General features: G+C 37.9%; 1 protein-coding gene across 9 annotated transcripts in view; it reads left to right on the forward strand.

The window, feature by feature from the left end:
* BIRC6 (baculoviral IAP repeat containing 6) overlaps positions 1–20,008 on the forward strand; it is a 255,476-nt gene that overhangs the window by 46,686 nt on the left and 188,782 nt on the right. For all 9 annotated transcript variants that reach the window (XR_005243294.2, XM_038006769.2, XM_038006768.2 and 6 more), the window contains exons 9-10: positions 2,771–2,829; positions 7,558–8,952. Coding sequence is in view for 8 of the 9 variants with exons in the window: in XM_038006769.2 (XP_037862697.1) it covers positions 2,771–2,829; positions 7,558–8,952 (1,454 nt within the window). In the remaining variant the exon portion in view is untranslated. The remainder of the gene's footprint in view (positions 1–2,770; positions 2,830–7,557; positions 8,953–20,008) is intronic.

A 20,008-nucleotide genomic window follows, 5' to 3' on the forward strand; every position in this document is an offset into this window, starting at 1 on the left:
TTGCTTTGTAAAAAGTTTTGCAAAATGTAGAAGTCTTTAGTAAATACAGTGCCTATTACATAAATAGTGCATGCTTATTGCAGGAAAACGGGAAAATGCAGGAATGGAAATTGATGAAATACAGAGTAGTCATAATTACACTATGGAATTATAGTAACGTTTATATGTATTCTAGTTTATTTTTAAAATGCATGATTTTTTGTTTTTTTTTTTTTTTTTTGTTATTTTTGTTTTTTTTGTTTTTTTTTGTTTTTTTTGAGACAGAGCCTCACCCTGTCACCCAGGTTAGAGTGCAGTGGTACGATCTCGGCTCACCGCGACCTCTGCCTCCCGGGTTCAAACGATTCTTCTGCCTTAGCCTCATGAGTAGCTGGGACTACAGGTGCCTGCCACTACTCCTGGCTAATTTTTTGTATTTTTAGTAGAGACAGGGTTTCTCCATGTTGGCCAGGCTGTTCTCAAACTCTGGACCTCAGGTGAGCCACCCACCTTGGCCTCCCAAAGTGCTGGGATTACAGGCGTGAGCCACCGTGCCCAGCCGCATGTGATTTTTAAAAAAGTTTATTGAAGTGTAATTTTCAAACCATAAAATTCGTGTAAGTGTACAATTTAGTTATTTTGTTCATATAATTTTTTTTCTTTGTTTTTTTTTGAGGGAGTCTCGCTCTGTCGCCCATGCTGGAGTGCAGTGGTGCGATCCTGGTTCACTGCAGTCTCTGCCTCCCACGATCAATTCTCATACCTCAGTCTCCCGAGTAGCTGGGACTGGCCCGCGCCACCATGCCTGGGTAAATTTTGTATTTTTAGTGGAGACGGATTTCACCATGTTGGCCAGGCTGGTCTCAAACTCCTGGCCTCACGTGATCTGCCTGCTTCATCCTCCCGAAGTGCTGGGATTATAGATGTGAGCCGCTGCGCCTGGCCTTAGCCATATAAGTTGTGATGTAATAGTTTGAGAATATTTTTGTCACAAAATATTTTAAAAGAATGTGATTTTACAATTTTTTTTTTTTGAAACAAGGTCTTGCTCTGTCACCTGGGCTTTACCTCCTGGGCTCAAGTCATCCTTCTACCTCAGCTTTATAAGTAGCCGGGACTTAAGACATGTGCCACCACGCCCAGCTAATTTTTTAATTTTTTTTGTGGAGATGGGGTCTCACTATGTTACTCAGGCTGGTCTCGAATTCCTGGGCTCAAGCAGTCCTCCCTCCTTGCCCTCCCAAAGTGCTGGGATTACAGGTGTGAGTCACTGTGCCTGTTCTCTGATTGTATTTTTGAAAACTTTCAGAATAAAACATTCTTTGCTAATTTAAGGCTTTTACTGGCAGCCCTCTTTGAAATATCAAGACACCTGAATTCCTTTAAAACATACTACTACTTAATTTTAATTGTTCATCTTAGTACAACAGGTTAATACTGGGTTATTTATTTTTCTTAATATAACAGCCATTCTATACTTAAAACCTATTGTATTTTCTTGGTTTGGACTTCTTCATTTTTGATAATTCCAAATTATATTTATTCTTTGAATTCGTTTTTACACTTACCCTATTTCTCTGAAACCAGCCAATGAGACTAATGAATTAGCAGCTGATTTTAAACTTTTTTACATTTTTTGCTTTTGTAAATTATAGCACTAAATTGGTTTATGGGCGACTGTTATCACCTGAAAAAACTAAAACAGAGAAACTTTTTCAAAAATATATAAGTGAACTTCCGCTTAGCTGCCCCAAAATATTTCAAATATTGCCTTGGAGTGCAGTAATATCCTTAATATCATTTTCAATGCAGAATGCCAATTTATATTATGTATAAAATAACATTGTAGGCCAGGCGCAGTGACTTATACCTGTAATCCAGCACTTTGAGAGGCTGAGGTGGGTGGATCACAAGGTCAGGAGATTGAGATAAGACTTTGTCTTGTCCTGATGACCCCCTGTCTTCTGTATGTAAAGGAGTTCTTAGTCTCTCCAAAACAAAATACAAAACAAAAATAAAATTTTATGTACATGTGAGTACACAAACATACACACGTGCTTATACAACTATTATGTTTGGTTTTAGGCTGTCCTGAATTCAGTAATAGAATAGTTCTTAACATTTTACTACTACAAGCTGGTGCTTGATTTTATTAGCTGCTGCTTTTATATTTTTGTTTGCCCAAGCTGTCCTTAGTCACACAGTAGTCTTCAAATTCCTACAGATGTTGTTATAGATTCTTAGAGGTTTGCACACCCTATTTCAGTTAGACATTTAATGATTTAAGAAGATTTTTGTCAGTGGTGTTAATCAGTTATGTTATCAAAGTACTCTTTATATTTCATTTAAGCCAATTTTAATTGTTTTTTAGGTTTGAGATATGTAGTAGTGATTTTAACACTGTACTTTCAGGCCAGGCATAGTGGCTCATGCCTGTAAGCCCAGCACTTTGAGAGGTAGAGGTGGGAAGATTGCTTGAGCCCAAAGGTTCAAGACCAGCCTGGGCAATATGGTGAGACCCCATCTCTGCAAAAAATTAAAAAAAAGTAGCTGGGCATAGTGGCGTGTGCCTGTGGTCCCACTTACATGGGAGACTGAGGCGGAAGGATTGCTTGAGGCCAGAAGGAGGTCAGGGCCGCAGTGAGCTGTGTTCCTGCCACTGTACTCCAGCCTGGGTGACAGAGTGAGACCTTTCTCAAAAAACCCCAAAAAAACTCTTTTTTCTTTGCTTGCTCATATGATGTATACTTTTTTGGAAATTCAAATTGTTTACTTTGTCTTTTGATTTAAGTGATGATTTACTGGAGGATTCAGACAGTGAAGAGCATTCCAGATCAGATTCTGTGACAGGTATGTAAAAAGTATTAGATAATGTATTTAAAAAATTCTTCACACAGTTGTGTATACAGCTAACTACCACTTAATTCTGAATTTCTTACTTAATGCTAACTCTAAATTTTTGCTAGTATACACAGAAGACTGAAATATTGTGTGTCAGAGATCTCAAATTAGTAGTATGTACATAGTATTCCGTATTTAAAGTTTAAATGGTACCTATTTGAGCCAAAGGAATTAAAGTGGATAGTTACATTAAATTTTTGTCACATGTCAAGTAATTAAATCTTTTTATTTGTATAATGTATTCTGTTAACTAAAAGTAGTGTTTAAAGCTCTTTATTCATATAGGTGAATACAGAACTACATTTTATTGTATGAAATTATAGACATTAAAATATCAAGTAAAATGCCTTACTAGCTTATAAAATATTAGGACAAAATAATATACTTTGTATTTTAATGTTATTTTGTAGGAAAAGCTAGTAATATGCTTCAAAATAGTTTTACTTTGTCAATTTAAATCCTAACTCTTCTACTTAATATAGTCTGATTGCACTTCTGATATATGGCATAGCGGTATTAAAGTCTGTTAGAGTTTTAAGAATTAGGCCGGGCTTGGTGGCTCATGTCGGTAATCCCAGCACTTTGGGAGGCCACTGCGGGTGGATCACCTGAGGTCAGGAGTTCGAGACCAGCCTGGCCAACATGGTGAAACCCTGTCTTTACTAAAAATGAAAAACAGTTAGCTGGGTGTGGTGGCGTATACCTATCTCAGCTACTCAGGAGGCTGAGGCAGGAGAATCGCTTGAACCGGGGAGGCAGAGATTGCAGTGAGCTGAGATCACCATTGCACTCCACCCTGGGCAATAAGAGAGAAACTCCCTCTCAAAAAAAAAAAAAAGAATTAGATAAGGTAAGTGCATATAAAGCACAGTGCCTGGGAAGTAGCCAGTATTTTAAAAAAGTGACTGTTATTAACTTGTGGCTATTGTTTAATGTCAGATGCTGTGTACTAAGGACATATATAACTTAAATCTTTTTAGAAGAGGAATGGTTTTGTGTAGTACAGTTCACAAAAATTATAGTTAACATTTGGTAGTAAAAATATTCTTTAAATTCTAATTTGTCATCAAACTTTTTTGAAAGGCACTAAATGGAACACTGGACAATTTTGGGTTCATCCTCAGCAGTCTTTTGAAGCAGTTCTTAGCAATGAACAAAAAAATCACCAAATAAGGCAGGAAAATGCCCTTAAAAATGTATAAATGTGTAATTCATTCTAGAAAAGTTAAAAATTTTTTTTTTTAAAAAGAGTAGACTGAGGAAGCTAATGCTCTTTTCCCATTTTATTGTCCTTCTGCAAAAACTACTACTCTTCCTTTCTTTCTTTCTCTCATTCTGTCTTTCTGTCTTTCTGTCTTTTTTTTTTTTTTTTTTTTTTTTTTGACAGAGTCTTGCTCTGTCACCCAGGTTGGAGTGCAGTGGTACAATCTCAGCTCACTGCAACCTCTACCTCCCGGGTTCAAGGGATTCTTCTGCCTCAGTCCCCGAGTAGCTGGGGTTATAGGTGCCTGCCACCACACCTGGCTAAGTTTTGTATTTTTAGTAGAGACAGGGTTTCACCATGTTGGCCAGGCTGGTCTTGAACTCCTGACCTCAGGTGATCTGCCCGCCTCGGCCTCCCAAAGTGCTGGGGTTATAGACGTGAGCCACCGCGTCCAGCCAGACTGTCTCTTTTGTTTTTTTGAGACGGAGTTTCGCTCTGTGGCCAGATTGGTCTCGAACTGCTGACCTCAGGTGATCCGCCCGCCTCAGCCTCCCAAAGTGCTGGGATTATAGGCGTGAGCCACCGTGCCCAGCCAGACTGGCTCTTTTGTTTTTCTGAGATGGAGTTTCGCTCTGTGGCCAGACTGGTCTCGAACTGCTGACCTCAGGTAATCCACTTGCCTCAGCCTCCCAAAGTGCTGGGATTACAGGTGTGAGCCACTGCACCCAGCCAAGTTTTTGAACTCTTTCAAAAAATAACTCCTTGGTCTTGTTAAGTTCCTTGAAGTGTGGGCTTCTGTTTTTCCTTTGTAAAGTGTTTGCTGTTTTAAGTTTTTTTGATTCTCACTAGAACCTTTCCTTTGTGTGCTGTAGTTTTGTTATTTTCCCTGGGTCTAAGGATCTCAGTACGTGTTTTTGCAATTATAGTACTCATATTTGGTCAATTTTCTTACCCTTTTTCTACCTTTGTTCTTTTCATCTATGCCTGTTTTGATTTTTCACACTTTAAAGATACCATGTTTACTTTAGCTCCTAGTGTCTTGAAAATTATCATGTGTTTTTGTTGACTACATATAACACTTCATTTAGGGGTTTAAACATTGTCTTTATGTAGTATTAAAAAGTAGATATGGTAAGAGAAAATATCTTTCCAGTTCCAAATTTTTAATTGCCTCATTCAAGGATTTGTAAGTAGCTTATTCATTCACAGTAAAAGTATGTATCTTCTAAACTAATTTCGTTACATTGAAAGACTATTGGTGACTTTATGGAGGCTTATAGGATAGTCCTGTATATATATTTGATATTAATGATGTCTTCTCTTCCCAAAGTATTTAAAAAGTGATAAATTACCGTTTCAAGCTTATCAGAACATGTCCAATTTAATGGAAATCACACACTTCTAAGTGATTTTAGTCAAATTGGATGATACTTTCTGAAGAATTATGAAATATATTTCTTTTGTTTTTTTCTGTTTGTTTGTTTTTATGTTTTTTTGAGATAGAGTCTCATTCTGTTGCCCAGGCTGGAGTGCAGTGGCATGATCTTGGCTCACTGCAACCTCTGCCTCCTGGGTTCAAGAGATTCTACTGCCTCAGCCTCCCGAGTAGCTGGGATTACAGGCATCTGCCACTACACCTAATTTTTTTATGTTTTGTAGAGATAGGACTTCACCATGTTGGCCAGGCTGGTCTTGAACTCCTGACCTCAAGTGATCCACCGGCCTCAGCCTGCCAAAGTGTTGGGATTATAGATGTGAGCCACTGTGCCTGGCCTATTGAAATATATTTCTTAATTTCAAAAATGTGAATGCAGATGAAGAGACATTTGTTTTTTAGTTGAAAGTTATGAGGTTTGAAGATATCTAAGAGGATTGCATAGAGAAAAGTTCAGTATTTGAACCACAGATCCGAATTAAGTATACATGGCTTCTTGTGAAGACTGAGAAGAATGTTTGGTAGGAAGTTAAAGAAGGGTTCAAATTGAAATTTGAGTTTTAGAAGAGTGCCTAGAAAAAACCTAATTGCTTACCTCAGGAAGTTTGGTTGACACTATCCAAATAAGCAGAATAGAGCCAGGCATGAGCCATCGCGCCCAGCCTCTAATTTTTTGTATTTTTAGTAGAGATGGGGTTTTGCCATGTTGCCCAGGCTGGTCTCGAACTCCTGAGCTCAGGTAATCTGCCCACCTCAACCTACCAAAGTGCTAGGATTACAAATGTGAGCCACTGTGCCTGGCCTAAGTTGAAAATAATTTTGAGTCCCTTGAATACTTGTACGGTTTTTCTAAGGAAGTTCATCTTAGATTTGAGTATGTTTAAAAAAAAAAAAGAAAGAAACAAAGAAAAAAAAATAGCCTGGTATCTATGGGGGATTGGTTCCAGGATCCTCTCTAGATATCAAAATCCAGGTATGCTCAAGTCCCTTGTATAAAATGGTATAGTTTTGCTTATAACCTATGTACATCTACATTTTCCCGTTACTTTAAATGATCTCTAGATTACTTATAATATCTAATACAATGTAATATTGAGTAAAAAGTCTTTATTCTCTATTGTTTAATGACAAAAAAGTTTGTACATGTTTAGTAGAGATGCAACCATCCATTTTTTTAAAAAAATCTTTTCTGGCTGGGCGCGGTGGCTCATTCCTGTAATCCCAGCACTTTGGGAGGCTGAGCCGGGTGGATCACCTGAGGTTGGGAGGTTCGAGGCCAGCCTGACCAACATGGAGAAACCACATCTCTACTAAAAATACAGAATTAGCTGTGTATGGTGATGCAGCTACTTGGGAGGCTGAGGCAGGAGAATTGCTTGAACCTGGGAGGTGGAGATTTTGGTCAACCGAGATCACACCATTGCACTATAGCCTAGGCAACAAGAGCAAAACTCCATCTCCAAATAAATAAATAAATTATGTTTTCCATCTGTAGTTAGTTGAATCCGTGGATGTAGAACCTGTGAATATGGAGGGCTGACTGCACTTTAAATTTTTTTAGGCTGGGTGCGGTGGCTCGCGCCTATAATCCTAGCACATTGGGAGGCTGAGGTGGATGGATCACCTGAGGTCAGGAGTTGGAGACCATCCTGGACAACATGGTGAAACCCTGTCTCTACTAAAAATATAAAAATTAGCCAGGCGTGGTGGTGTGCGCCTGTAATCCCAGCTACTTGGGAGGGGCTGAGGCACTAGAATCGCTTGAACTTGGAATGCGGAGGTTGTGATGAGCCGAAATTGCACCACTGCACTCCAGCCTGGGTGACAGAGCAAGAATCTGTCTCAAAAAAAAAAAACCACACACAAAAAAACCATATATATATATATATATATATATATATATATATATATATAGTTTTCTTTATCTAGTCATAATGTACTGACTGGATGAGTAGAAAAATTTAATGAAAACTTTAAACCACTGATTTTTATTTATCTTTACAAGGCTGTGTCTAATGAACCTTGTTCCTTTTTGAAGGGCATACATCACAGAAGGAAGCCATGGAAGTAAGCCTTGATATAACAGCACTCAGCATTCTGCAACAGCCAGAAAAACTTCAGTGGGAGATTGTTGCAAATGTGCTTGAAGATACTGTTAAGGATCTTGAAGAACTTGGGGCAAATCCTTGTTTAACAAACTCTAAGAGTGAAAAGACAAAGGAAAAGCATCAGGAACAGCACAACATTCCTTTTCCGTGTTTATTAGCTGGAGGTTTATTAACATATAAATCTCCTGCTACCTCACCCATTAGTAGTAATTCTCACAGGTCACTGGATGGTTTGAGCAGAACTCAGGGTGAAAGTATATCAGAACAAGGGTCAACTGACAATGAATCCTGCACTAATTCAGAACTAAATTCTCCTCTGGTAAGGAGGACTTTACCGGTTTTGCTTCTTTATAGCATCAAGGAATCTGATGAGAAAGCAGGAAAGATCTTTTCACAGATGAACAATATTATGAGTAAAAGTTTGCATGATGATGGTTTTACTGTTCCACAGATTATTGAAATGGAGCTGGATAGTCAGGAGCAGTTGTTATTGCAGGATCCTCCTGTGACTTACATTCAGCAATTTGCAGATGCAGCAGCCAACCTTACCTCTCCGGATTCTGAGAAGTGGAACTCTGTGTTTCCCAAGCCTGGGACTTTGGTTCAGTGCTTGAGGCTGCCAAAGTTTGCAGAGGAGGAGAATCTTTGTATAGACTCAATAACTCCTTGTGCTGACGGAATTCATTTGTTGGTAGGACTGCGGACATGCCCTGTTGAATCCTTGAGTGCAATAAATCAAGTAGAGGCCTTGAATAATTTAAATAAATTAAACTCTGCACTATGTAATAGACGGAAAGGTGAGCTGGAATCAAATCTTGCTGTAGTGAATGGTGCAAATATTAGTGTAATCCAACATGAATCACCAGCAGATGTACAGACTCCTTTGATAATTCAGCCTGAGCAGAGGAATGTTAGTGGTGGATATTTAGTACTTTATAAAATGAATTATGCCACTCGGATAGTGACTTTAGAAGAGGAACCAATAAAAATACAACATATCAAAGATCCCCAGGACACAATTACCTCGCTCATTTTGCTTCCACCAGATATATTGGATAATCGAGAGGATGACTGTGAGGAACCTATTGAGGACATGCAGTTAACCTCAAAGAATGGTTTTGAGAGAGAAAAAACGTCTGACATTTCTACTCTTGGACACCTGGTAATAACTACTCAGGGAGGATATGTAAAAATACTAGATCTTTCAAACTTTGAAATTTTGGCCAAAGTGGAGCCTCCCAAAAAGGAGGGCACTGAGGAACAGGACACATTTGTTTCTGTGATTTACTGCTCTGGCACAGACAGGCTGTGTGCGTGCACCAAAGGTAAGTTGTTTGATTATGCTATAAATCTTATAAAATCCATGTATATATGGCATTTGTTTATGTGCATACCTAGTATGAATTTTAGATTCACATAGATGGAGAGGAATTTTTTTGTAATGAAGTGGTAAATCCTTCTGTTTAAACTGTTCTTAAAACTTTTTTCTACTGCCCTAGGTAAGGATTCTAACTGTAAATAAGTTAGTAGGTCACTTAGCAAATATCTTCTGCTTTAACCTCAAGAAAATAACATGCTTTTATTTAAGTGAGTCCCTGACTCTGCATCTGCTCAGATTTATGACCTTGGGCAAGTTACGTTAAATTCATTAAACCTGTTTTTGTTTGTTTATAAACTAGGATAAGAAAGTCTGTTTCCTAGGCTTATTAGAGTGAAATAATGTCTGTAAAGTTTCTGGCACAGTTATTGGTCTTTATTTCCTTCTGAAATAAAAATACTTAGCAAACAATTTTTAGTTTTGCTGAATACATTTTTTTTTGTCCGATTTACTCCTCATCTTTGGCTAGCAGTGGATTAGTTTTGCAAAATTTGAAGCGTTATATAGATTAAGATAGTGTGCAATTATTTTTTCTTTTTTTCTCCTTCCTTTCTTTTCCTTTTCCTTTCCCCTTTCCCGCTTTCCCCCTTTCTGTTCCCCTCCCCTCCTTTTGTTCTCCCCTTTCTTTCCCCCTCCCCTCCCCTCCTTTCTTTTCCTTTTTTTTTTTTTTTTTTTTTTGAGACCCAGTTTCACTCTTGTTGCCCAAGCTGAAGTGCAATGGCCCAATCTCAGCTCACTGCAACCTCTGCCTCCTGGGTTCAAGTGTTTCTCCTGCCTCAGCCTTCCAAGTAGCTGGGATTACAGTCGCGTGGCAGCAAGCTCGGCTAATTTTTTGTATTTTTAGTAGAGACAGGGTTTCACCATGTTAGCCAGGCTTGTCTTGAACTCCTGACCTTAGGTTATCCACCCACCTTGGCCTTCCAATGTACTGGAACTACAGGCATGAGCCACTGTGCCCGGCCCTTTCTTTTCTTTCTCAGGGTCTCACTGTGTTGCCCAGGCTGGAGTGCAAGTGGCATTATCTTAGCTCACTGCAGCCTCAATCTCCTGGGCGCAAACTGTCCTCTCGCCTCGGCCTCCTGAATAGCTGGGACTACAGTACAGAGCTGGGACTACGCACTATCGTGTTCAGCTAATTTTTGTAATTTTTTGTAGAAATGGGATTTCGCCATGTTGCTCAGGCTGGTCTCAAACTTCTGAGTTCAAGTGATCTGCCTGCCTCGGCCTCCCAAAGTGTTGGGATTACAGGCATGTGGCATTGTGCCTGGCCTATTTTTTTCTTTATGTACATTTTAAGTTAGGGAGATAAAGTAGTTTTTGAAAAGGATTACTGACAGTATCAGGCAAAATGAATAGTTCTATTGATTGTCTAGTAGGAATTTAGAACTAGGAGATAGTTGAAGCCTAAGTGACTATAACTAAGGCATGGCAGTGGAATTAGGATTTGAGCAGAGTTATGTATGCATCTCATCTGTGGTTCTGATAGTAATTAGACTGTTTTTCCTCTCTTTAAATAGATTTCAAGAGTTTAGCCAAGGAACATAATGGTTAATGTAGTGGTTAGATTGTCTTCTTTGAACTATATGTAGTGAAATTGGTTTTTTACTTTTATTTTTATTTTTTTTGAGGCAGGGTCTCACCCTATCAACAGGCTGGGGTGCAGTTACGCAATCTTGGCTCACTGCAACTACTGCCTACCAGGTTCAAGTGATTCGCCTGCCTTAGCCTCCTGAGTAGCTGGGACCACAGGTGCGCGTCACCACACTTGGCTAATTTTTGTGTTTTTAGTAGTGATGAGGTTTCACTATGTTGGCCAGTCTGGTCTCGAACTGCTGACCTCAAGTGATCCACCTACCTTGGCCTCCCAAAGTGATGGGATTACAGGCGTGATCCACTGTGCCTGGTGAAATTTCTGTAATTTCTAGTGAAAGTTAATGGAAAAAAATCTTCAAATATCATAAAAATCCAACTAGATTAATTTAGAAAACGAACAGTGTAGTCTAATGACTTTAGACTAATAAAACTTTGAATTACAGATGAGAATTTCAGAACAACCATTAAAATTCTATGTGGTATCAGAGATAATTTGAATTTATTGGTCATATATGTTGCAGTTCATTGTTGTAAGAACTTTACCTGTGTTCGTTTAGTCATCACACCAACTTTAATGTACTATTTTTGTCTCCATTTTGTAGATAAACATACTGAAGGAAAGAGAGGTTAAGTAGCTTGTTAAGTAATAGAGCTAATAAATGTCAGAGCCAGCATTCAAACATCAGAGCACTTTAAATGGCATTATACTGCCATAATACAACAAAAGATGAAGAATGTTACATTGAATTCTTTGCATTCTTTTCATCTGCAAGATTAAAAATTGAAAATTATTTAACTTGCTGTAGGTCATCCAAAATGGAGCTGGACTTGAACCTAGGTGGCACGGCCCTTTGGGGCACATCTTTATAAGACACTACTATTTTCCAGAAATGCAATAAGGGTTTTTAATGCTTTCAATTATTTGATGAGATATGCTTTAGGTAACTCAGAGGAGAAATAGTATTTACGCCTTAAATATTTAAGTTATTAAGGTTTTTAACATTTAAATAAAAGTATTGGCCAGGCATGGTGGTGCGTGCCTATAATCCCAGCTGGTTGGGAGGCCGAGACAGGAGAATCACTTGAACCCAGGAGGAGAAGGTTGCAGTGAGCTGAGATTGCGTCACTTCACTTCTAGGCGACCGAGCAAGACTCCGTCTCAAACAAAACAAACAAACAAAAAAGTATTTAAAATAGATGGTTGTTTTCTTGGAGTTTGTACAGTCCGGAATTCCTAGAACATGATCGCATATGATGGGGAATTTATCCAGATGAAAGACAAGAAAAACCTGAGAAGTTAGTTGCTTTCAAAATGATCTCCCAATTCTTCAGGGATTGACTAAAGAAGGTGCATTTGAAAAGATAACAACAAAGGGGAAAGAAAAGTTGATGTCTTAAAATGTATGTATATGTATGATTTTTAAAAAGCATCTCAGACTGAATCAAATGGATGTGACCCTGTCTTCTGAGTATATTCAAATAACATAAAACTCTTTTTCTTGTGGAGAATTGAGTTTTTTCATAAAAATAAATCTATAGTTAATATATGTTTTAAGTTAATTTTATATGGGATTAATAATATACTAAATGTAGATTTGTTAAGCTATCTTTGATAATTCAGGAATAGAATATATACACACTACATATATGAAATTTTGTAAAAGGCATAAAATATAGTGTGAATTTCTTTATAAAAGTGTGGAGTTTAAAATGAAAGATAAATTGGTGTTCTGCTTGGTGCAAATACATTTAAAATCAATAGGAAAGACTTAAATGAGAAAATAAGACTAAGGTGTATCAGTGGAGTATAAGGATAGGGTGCAGTTACGATACTTGACAAAATATTAATGCTTAAAAAATAAAGTTTTTTAAAAGGCCGCAATTAATAGGGAACATACCGTGAAATGTAACAATACTGAATATAAATATGACCCCAACAACATAAAGTCTATATATCTGTACTGATATTCAGAAGGAGAATAATAAGAAGTTGAGCCATAATTGCTTTGAAAGTCTTTAATAATCTCACTATCTGGGATTATTGGACTATATGTTCACATCCTTGTTTTGGTACTTGTTTCTTGTGGAAATCATTCCTTTAGTCTTCTGTTCCTGCTTTGCTAAGAGTTTCCAATAGGAATGAATGTTACATTTTGTCAAATACTTGTTTGCATCCATGGAGATCATTTGGTTATTCTTTTTAGTTCAGTGTATTGAAATATATTGATTGACTTTTGGATATTAAACCAACTTTGCGTTCCTGGGATAAAACCCACTTGGTCATAATGCATTACCTTATATATTGTTGGATACAATTTGCTAAAATTTTGTTCATAATTTTTGCATATTGTTCATCAGGGATATTATATGTTCCTTGTAATCTTTTTTAGTTTTTGCCTTTTGTAATCTTTATCTGATTTTGATATCAGTGAGTTGGGAAGTATTCTTTCTTCAATTTTTTGGTAAAGTTCGCGTAGAGTTGGTCTTATTTTTCCTTAAATATTTGGTAGAATTCGCCAGTGAAGCTCTTTGGGCCTGGAGATGTTTTTAGTGGGAAGATTTTGAATATATAAGTTCAATTATGTTTATAGAGAGTTATTGAGGTTTTTAAAATTTTTTAGTGAATTCTGATATTTTTTCAGTTGTTATCAAGTTTTAGCATAAAGAATTTCATAATATTCCCCACAATCCTTTTATTTTATTTCCTTTTTTTTTTTTCTTGAGACAGAGTATCGCTTTGTCACCCAGGCTGGAGTGCAGTGGCGCAGTTTCGGCTCACTGCAACCTCTGCCTCCTGGGTTCAAGTGATTCTCTAACCTCAGCCTCCTGAGTAGCTGGGACTACAGGTGCACCACCATGCTTGATTAATTTTTCTATTTTTAGTAGAGATGAGGTTTCACTCTTGGTCAGGCTGGTCTTGAACTCCGGACCTCAAGTGATTCACCTGCATCGACCTCCTAAAGTGCTGGAATTACAGATGTGAGCTGCTATGCCTGGCTCCCTACATTCCTTTTAATATTTGCAGACTCTTTACTGATGTCACTGCTCTCATTTGTGATACTGATTGATGATTTGTATGTTCTCTTTTTTTCCTGATCAATCTGTCTAGAGGTTTATCTGTTTTATTGATTTTTTTTTTCCCCAAAACAACCAGCTTCTGATTTAAGTAACATTTGTTTCTTTGTTGTTTTTCTGTTTTCCCTTTTACTAGATTTCCATTTTAATGTTATTGTTTCCTTCTGCTTGATTTGGGTTTATTTTGCTCTTCTCTAGTCTGTCTGTCTGTCTTTCTGTTTGTCTTTCTGTCCTTCCTTCCTTCCTTCCTTCCTTCCTTCCTTCCTTCCTTCCTTCCTTCCTTCCTTCCCTCCCTCCCTCCCTCCCTCCTTCTTTCCTTCCTTCCTTCCTTCCTTCCTTCCTTCCTTCCTTCCTTCCTTCCTTCCTTCCTTCCGTCCGTCCGTCCGTCCGTCCTTCTTTCTGTCTTTCTTTCTTTCTGTCTTTCTTCCACCGAGTTTCACGCTGTCGCCAGGCTGGGGTGCAGTGATGTGATCTTGGCTCACTGCAACCTCTGCCTCCCAGTTCAAGTGATTCTCCTGCCTCAGCCTTCCGAGTAGCTGGGACTACAGGCCCGCTCTACCACTTCCAGCTAATTTTTGTATTTTTAGTAGAGACGGGGTTTCACCACATTGGCCAGGATGATATTGATCTCTTGACCTCGTGATCTGCCCGCCTCGATCTCCCAAAGTGCTGGGATTACAGGCGTGAGCCGCCGCGCTGGCCTTCTTTAGTTTCTTAAAGTAGAAGCTTAGGTTATTGGTTTGAGATCTTTTCTAATACAGTAAATTTAAAGCCATAAATATTTTTGGAAGCACTGTCTTAGTGATACTTCCTAAATTTTGATACATTTTGTTTTTCCTTTTTTCTCATTTGGATCAAAATATGTTCTAATTTCCCTTTTGTTTTCTTGTTTGGCCCAGAGATTATTTAAAAGTGTTTTGTTTAGCCTCCAAATACTTGAGGTTGCTCTAGATTTCTTTCTGTTCTGGATCTCTAACTTATTTCCATTGCTGTCAGAGAACATAATTTATATGAAGTCAGTGTTTTGAAATTTATTGAGACTTTTTCCTGACCCAGCATCTGTTCTGTCCTGGAGAATGTTCTACGTGCACTTGAAAAGAATGTGTGTTCGGCACCCATGGGTTAGAGTGTTGTATAAATTTCACTTATGTAAGTGTATGTTTTTGAGTTTTTAAAGTCTTCCTGATTTTATATCGAGCCTTCTTCTATCAATTTTGAGAGCAAGTATTGAAATCCCCAACTATGTTTTTGTTGAATCGTTCACTTTTAAGTCTGCTTTTGCTTCACTTGTCTTTCGGCTCTTTTGTTAGACTGTTTCATAATTGTTACATCTTTCTGATGTATTGACCCTTTTGTCATTATGAAATATTCCTCTGTCTCTATTTTGTGTCATACTAATAAAATCACTCTGACTTTCTTATGGTTACAGTTTGCATTATGTATCTTTTCCACAATTTTACTTTCAACTAACTTGTGATTTTGAATCTGAGGTGGGTCTCTTAGATGCATATAATTTTGCTTTTTTATACAGTTGGATAACCTGTACCCTTTTAAATTTGAATGACTTTACGCTTAATGTAATTATTGCTATGGTTGCATTTATGTCTGCCATTTTGATTTTTTAAAATGTTTTTTACATTCCTTTGTTACTCCTTCACTGCATTCTTTTGCGTTGAATAAATATTTTTATTACACCATTTTAATCCCTTTGTTGATTTTTTTTTAAGAAAAAAAATTTACATAACATTAGTAAAGAATAATTTATTAGGGACATCCAGAGACCTACTGGCAAACCAAGAGCTAAAGCAGTACGGATATCTTGCATCTATGAATGTGTCCCTCCTCCCCTCTCCCAAACTCTGTCCTTTTCCTGCAGATAACTGTTACTCAATAATTTTTACGTCTTTCCTTTTATAAAGAAAACTGGTTTTATGCTTCAGATGTGAATATTTCAACAACATATTTTATTGATTTTGCTTGGTTTTGCCCTTTATAAAAATGATACCAAACTCTTAACTAGTTTGGCGGGACTTGATTTTCCTCTCATTATGTTTTAAGATTACCTGTTTCGTTGCATGCCTTGTAGATCATTTAATTTTCACTTATACTTAGTACTCCAATGTGCAGAAAACCCACAAATAATTGATGCATTTTCCTGTCAGTGGACATCTTGTTTATTTCTGTTTTTTTCTGCTATAAACATCTTGTGTAAGTTCCTTGGTGCATATATGTAAGGGGCTCTCTATTCTTTTTTTTTTTTTTTTTTTTTGGAGACAATCTTGCTCTGTTGCTAAGGCTGGAATGCAGTGGTGCTGATCTCAGCTCACTGCAACCTCCATCTCCCGGGTTCAAGTGATTCTCCTGCCTCAGCCTCCCAAGGTTAGCTGGGATTACAGGCGCCTGGCTAAGTTTTGTATTTTTACAAAACGGACGGGGTTTCCCCATATTGGCCAGGCTGGTCTCGAACTCCTGACCTCAAGTGCTCTACCTGCCTTAGTCTCCCAAAGTGATGGGATTACAGGCCTGACCCACTGTGCCTGGCCTGAGGCTCTCAGTTCTTAAGAGTAGAATTGTTGGGTGATGTGTTATAATTTTTTTTTCCTTTTTAAAATGTGTTAAATATACGTAATGAAGTTTACTATTTTAACTATTTTACAGCATATAATATAGCGACTATAATACATTCACAATGTTGTATAACCACCAGTACTGATTTGCAGAACTTTCCCATCATCCTAAACAAAAACTCTAACCATTAAGCAGTAACTTCCCATTCATTCTACCCTCAGCTGCTGGTAACCTCAATTCTACTTCTGTATGACTTTGCCTATTGTAGATACCTCATATAAGTGGAATCATATATTTGTCCTTTTGTGTCTGATTTCTTTCACTCAGCATATTTTTAGTGTTCACCCATGTAGTATGTATCACATCTTTGTTCCTTTTTATGCCAAATAATATTCCATTACAGTAGGGCCCCTGGCCCCCCCCCCCCCCCCAACCCCTGCCCCTTATCTGTGGTTTCAGTTATCTGTGCTCAGCTATGGTCTGGAAATATTAAAGGGAAAATTTCAGAAATCAACAATTGATAATTATTAAATTACTCACTCTTCTGAGTAGTGTAATAAAATCTCTTGTCCCACCCAGGACACAAATCATTTGTCCAGTGTCTCCATGCTGTATACACTACCTGTCTGTTAGTCACTTAGTAGCTGTCTTGGTTATCAGATTGTCTGTCACTGGTATCGCAGTGCTTGTGTTCAGGTAACCATTTTACTTAATAATGGCCCTAAAGCTTCAGAATAGTGATGCTAGCTATCGGATATGTCAAAGTGAAGCCGTTTTGAAGTTTTTTCTTTATGTTGAAAAGGTGAACATTTTTGACTTAAAAAGGAAAGAAAAAAATTTTATGTGCAAGTTTCTAAGATTTATGGTAAGAACAAATCTTACCATAATATGTGAATTTGTGAAATTGTGAACAGCATATTGCTATCATTGTTCTATTTTGTTACTGTTCATCTCTTCCTGTGCCTAATTTATAAATTGATCATATGTGTACATATATATGAATATATGTAAAAAACTATATATATATATATATATATATATATAGGGTTTGATACTATCCACAGTTTCAGTCATCACTGCAAGGTCTTGGAACTGTGGCTACTGTAAGGGGTGACTATTGTAACTCAGCATTTGGGTTGTTTCCGTGTTTTGGCTATTGTGAATAATGCCCCTATAAACATTGGTGTACAAATATTTGAGTGTCTGTTTTCAGTTGTTTTGGGTATATACCTAGGAGTGGAATTGCTGGGTCATATGGTAATTCTATGTTCAACCTTTTTTTTTTTTTTTTTTTTTTTTTTGAGATGGAGTTTCACTCTTGTTGCCCAGGCTGGAGTGCAATGACGCGACCTTGGCTCACTGCAACCTTTGCCTCCCCAGTTCAAGTGAGTCTTATGCCTCAGCCTCCCAAGTAGCTGGGATTACAGGCATGCACCACCACGCCCAGCTATGTTTTGTATTTTTAGTAGAGATGGTATTTCGCCATGTTGACCAGTCTGGTCTCCAACTCCTGACCTCAGGTGATCCTCCCACCTTGGCCTCCCAAAGTGCTGGGATTATAGATGTGAGCCACTGCGTCTGGCCTATGTTTAACGTTTTGGGAATCACCAAGTTATTTTCCACAGAGTCTGCACCGTTTTACATTTCCACAAGCAGTTTGGAAGGGTCCCAATTTTTCTACGTTCTGGCCAACATTTGTTATTTTTGGTCTTTTTGGTAATAGTCACCCTAGTGGTTGTGAAGTGGTATCTATTGTGGTTTTGGTTTGCACTTTCCTAATGAATAATGATGTTGAGCATTTCTTCATGTGTTTGTTGGTCATTTGTATTTCTGTGATACATGTGAAATGTCCATGTTTTTGTCCACTTTTGAATTGTCTGTTTTTTTTTTTTTTTTTGGTTGAGTTGTAGGAACTTTTTTAGAAATTCAGAATTCATATCTTAATAGATATGATTTGTAAATACTTTCTCACATTCTGTGGGTTGTCTTTTTACTTTCTTGATAGTGTCCTTTGATGCACAAAACATTGGCATTTTGAAAAAGTCCAGTTTTACTTTTTTGTTGATAATCTTATGTTCATACATCATTTTCCTGTTTTTCTTTAGTTTTTGTCCGTTGTTCCCTTTAGCTAATTGACTATATAAAGAGAATTCATTTAATGTTTTTGACTAGTAATTCCAATATCTGGGCTTTCTCAGGCATGGTTTTTGATAATTCTTTTTTTTTCCTCATGTAAATGGGCCATACTTTGCTGTTTCTTTGAGTGCTTTATAATTTTTTGTTGTAGTCAGAACCTTCTGAGTATTGTAATGTGGTACCTCTAGAAATCTTATTCTCTCACTCAGGGAGATTTTGCTTGTTTCCAGCTGCAGCCATCCATTTGTGACATTTTCAAACTGTTTGTACAAAAGCTGTAGAACCCTCTCCCCACTCTTATCCTCCCAAAAAAGAGTTCTGTCTCTTTAAATCTTACTGTAGATCCTGTTTCGGCTTTTTCCCCTTAAATCTTCTGGTGGCTGCTGCTTGGAGAAGCAGCTGCAATCTCAGAAGGGTGAAACCCAGGCAGGAGTCTATTCTGGTCCCTTAGGTAACTGCTAGACCAACCAAAATGCACAATTTTGGGAAGAAAAGGTCCCTCCTGTCCGCCCTGGCACCAGCCAGCTGCTTCCAGCACATGTGCCACTTTTCCCCACAGCTGTGTCTGGGCTGAGGATGGAGGGGATGGTAGCTGGTTCATGTAGGCCACTGTCTTACCAGAGATCAGTCTCTCTGTAAATATCCTGTTCGGTCCCATATTTCTGAAATACATGATTCCAATCACACTTTCTAGTTCAGTGGTTGCTTTGGTGGAGGGACTGATCCCTAGAGCTTCCTACTCTGCCATTTGGCATGAAATCATTGGTCCTTATGTTGATTCTGGTTTCTTTTTCTGATACTGCTTTTTTTTTTTGAGTTATATTTTGGTGCTTTAATAATACAGTCTACTTCAGAATAATACTTTATTCTCGTAAAATATGTAGGAACTTTGCTCTTATCTCCCCCCACCCCATACATTACATTTAAGTATGTTATAAACCCATCAAAATGGCTGGGTGCGGTGCCTCATGCCTGTAATCCTAGCACTTTGGGAGGCCAAGGTGGGCAGATCACCTGAGCTTAGGAGTTTAAGACCAGCCTGGCCATCATGACAAAACCTTGTCTCTACTAAAAATGCAAAAATTAGCCAGGTGTGGTGGGCATCTGTAATCCCAGCTACTCAGGAGGCTGAGGCAGGGAGAATCACTTGAACCCGGGAGGCAGAGGTTGCGGTGAACCGATATCACGCCATCACACTCCAGCCTGGGCAACAGAGCAAGACTCCGTCTGAAAAAAAAAAAAAAAAAAACCACAAAACCAACAAAACGTGTTGTAATTATTTTATACAACCATTATTTTTTTTAAAAGTTGGCAAAGAAATGAGAAAAACATTTATTTATTGTATTCGCCTACTTACCATTTCTGTTCTTTATTTTTTCTAGTGAATTTGATGTTGCTTTCCTTCCTCTTAAGGGGCTTTCTTTATTACTTACCATAAGGCAGGTTGCTAGCATAAAGTTCTCTCAGTCTTTGTTTTTCTGGAAATCTCTTCATTTCACATTCATTTTTGAGGATTAACGCTACCTAGAGAATCTGTTGACAGTTTCTCTCTGTACTTTAAATGTCATTCCATTGCTTCTGTCTCCGTTGTTTCTCATAAGTGATCTATTAATTTGTGTTGTTGTTTTCAT

This window comes from Chlorocebus sabaeus, chromosome 14 (genome assembly GCF_047675955.1).
Source record: "Chlorocebus sabaeus isolate Y175 chromosome 14, mChlSab1.0.hap1, whole genome shotgun sequence".
Taxonomy (NCBI): Eukaryota; Metazoa; Chordata; class Mammalia; order Primates; family Cercopithecidae; genus Chlorocebus; species Chlorocebus sabaeus.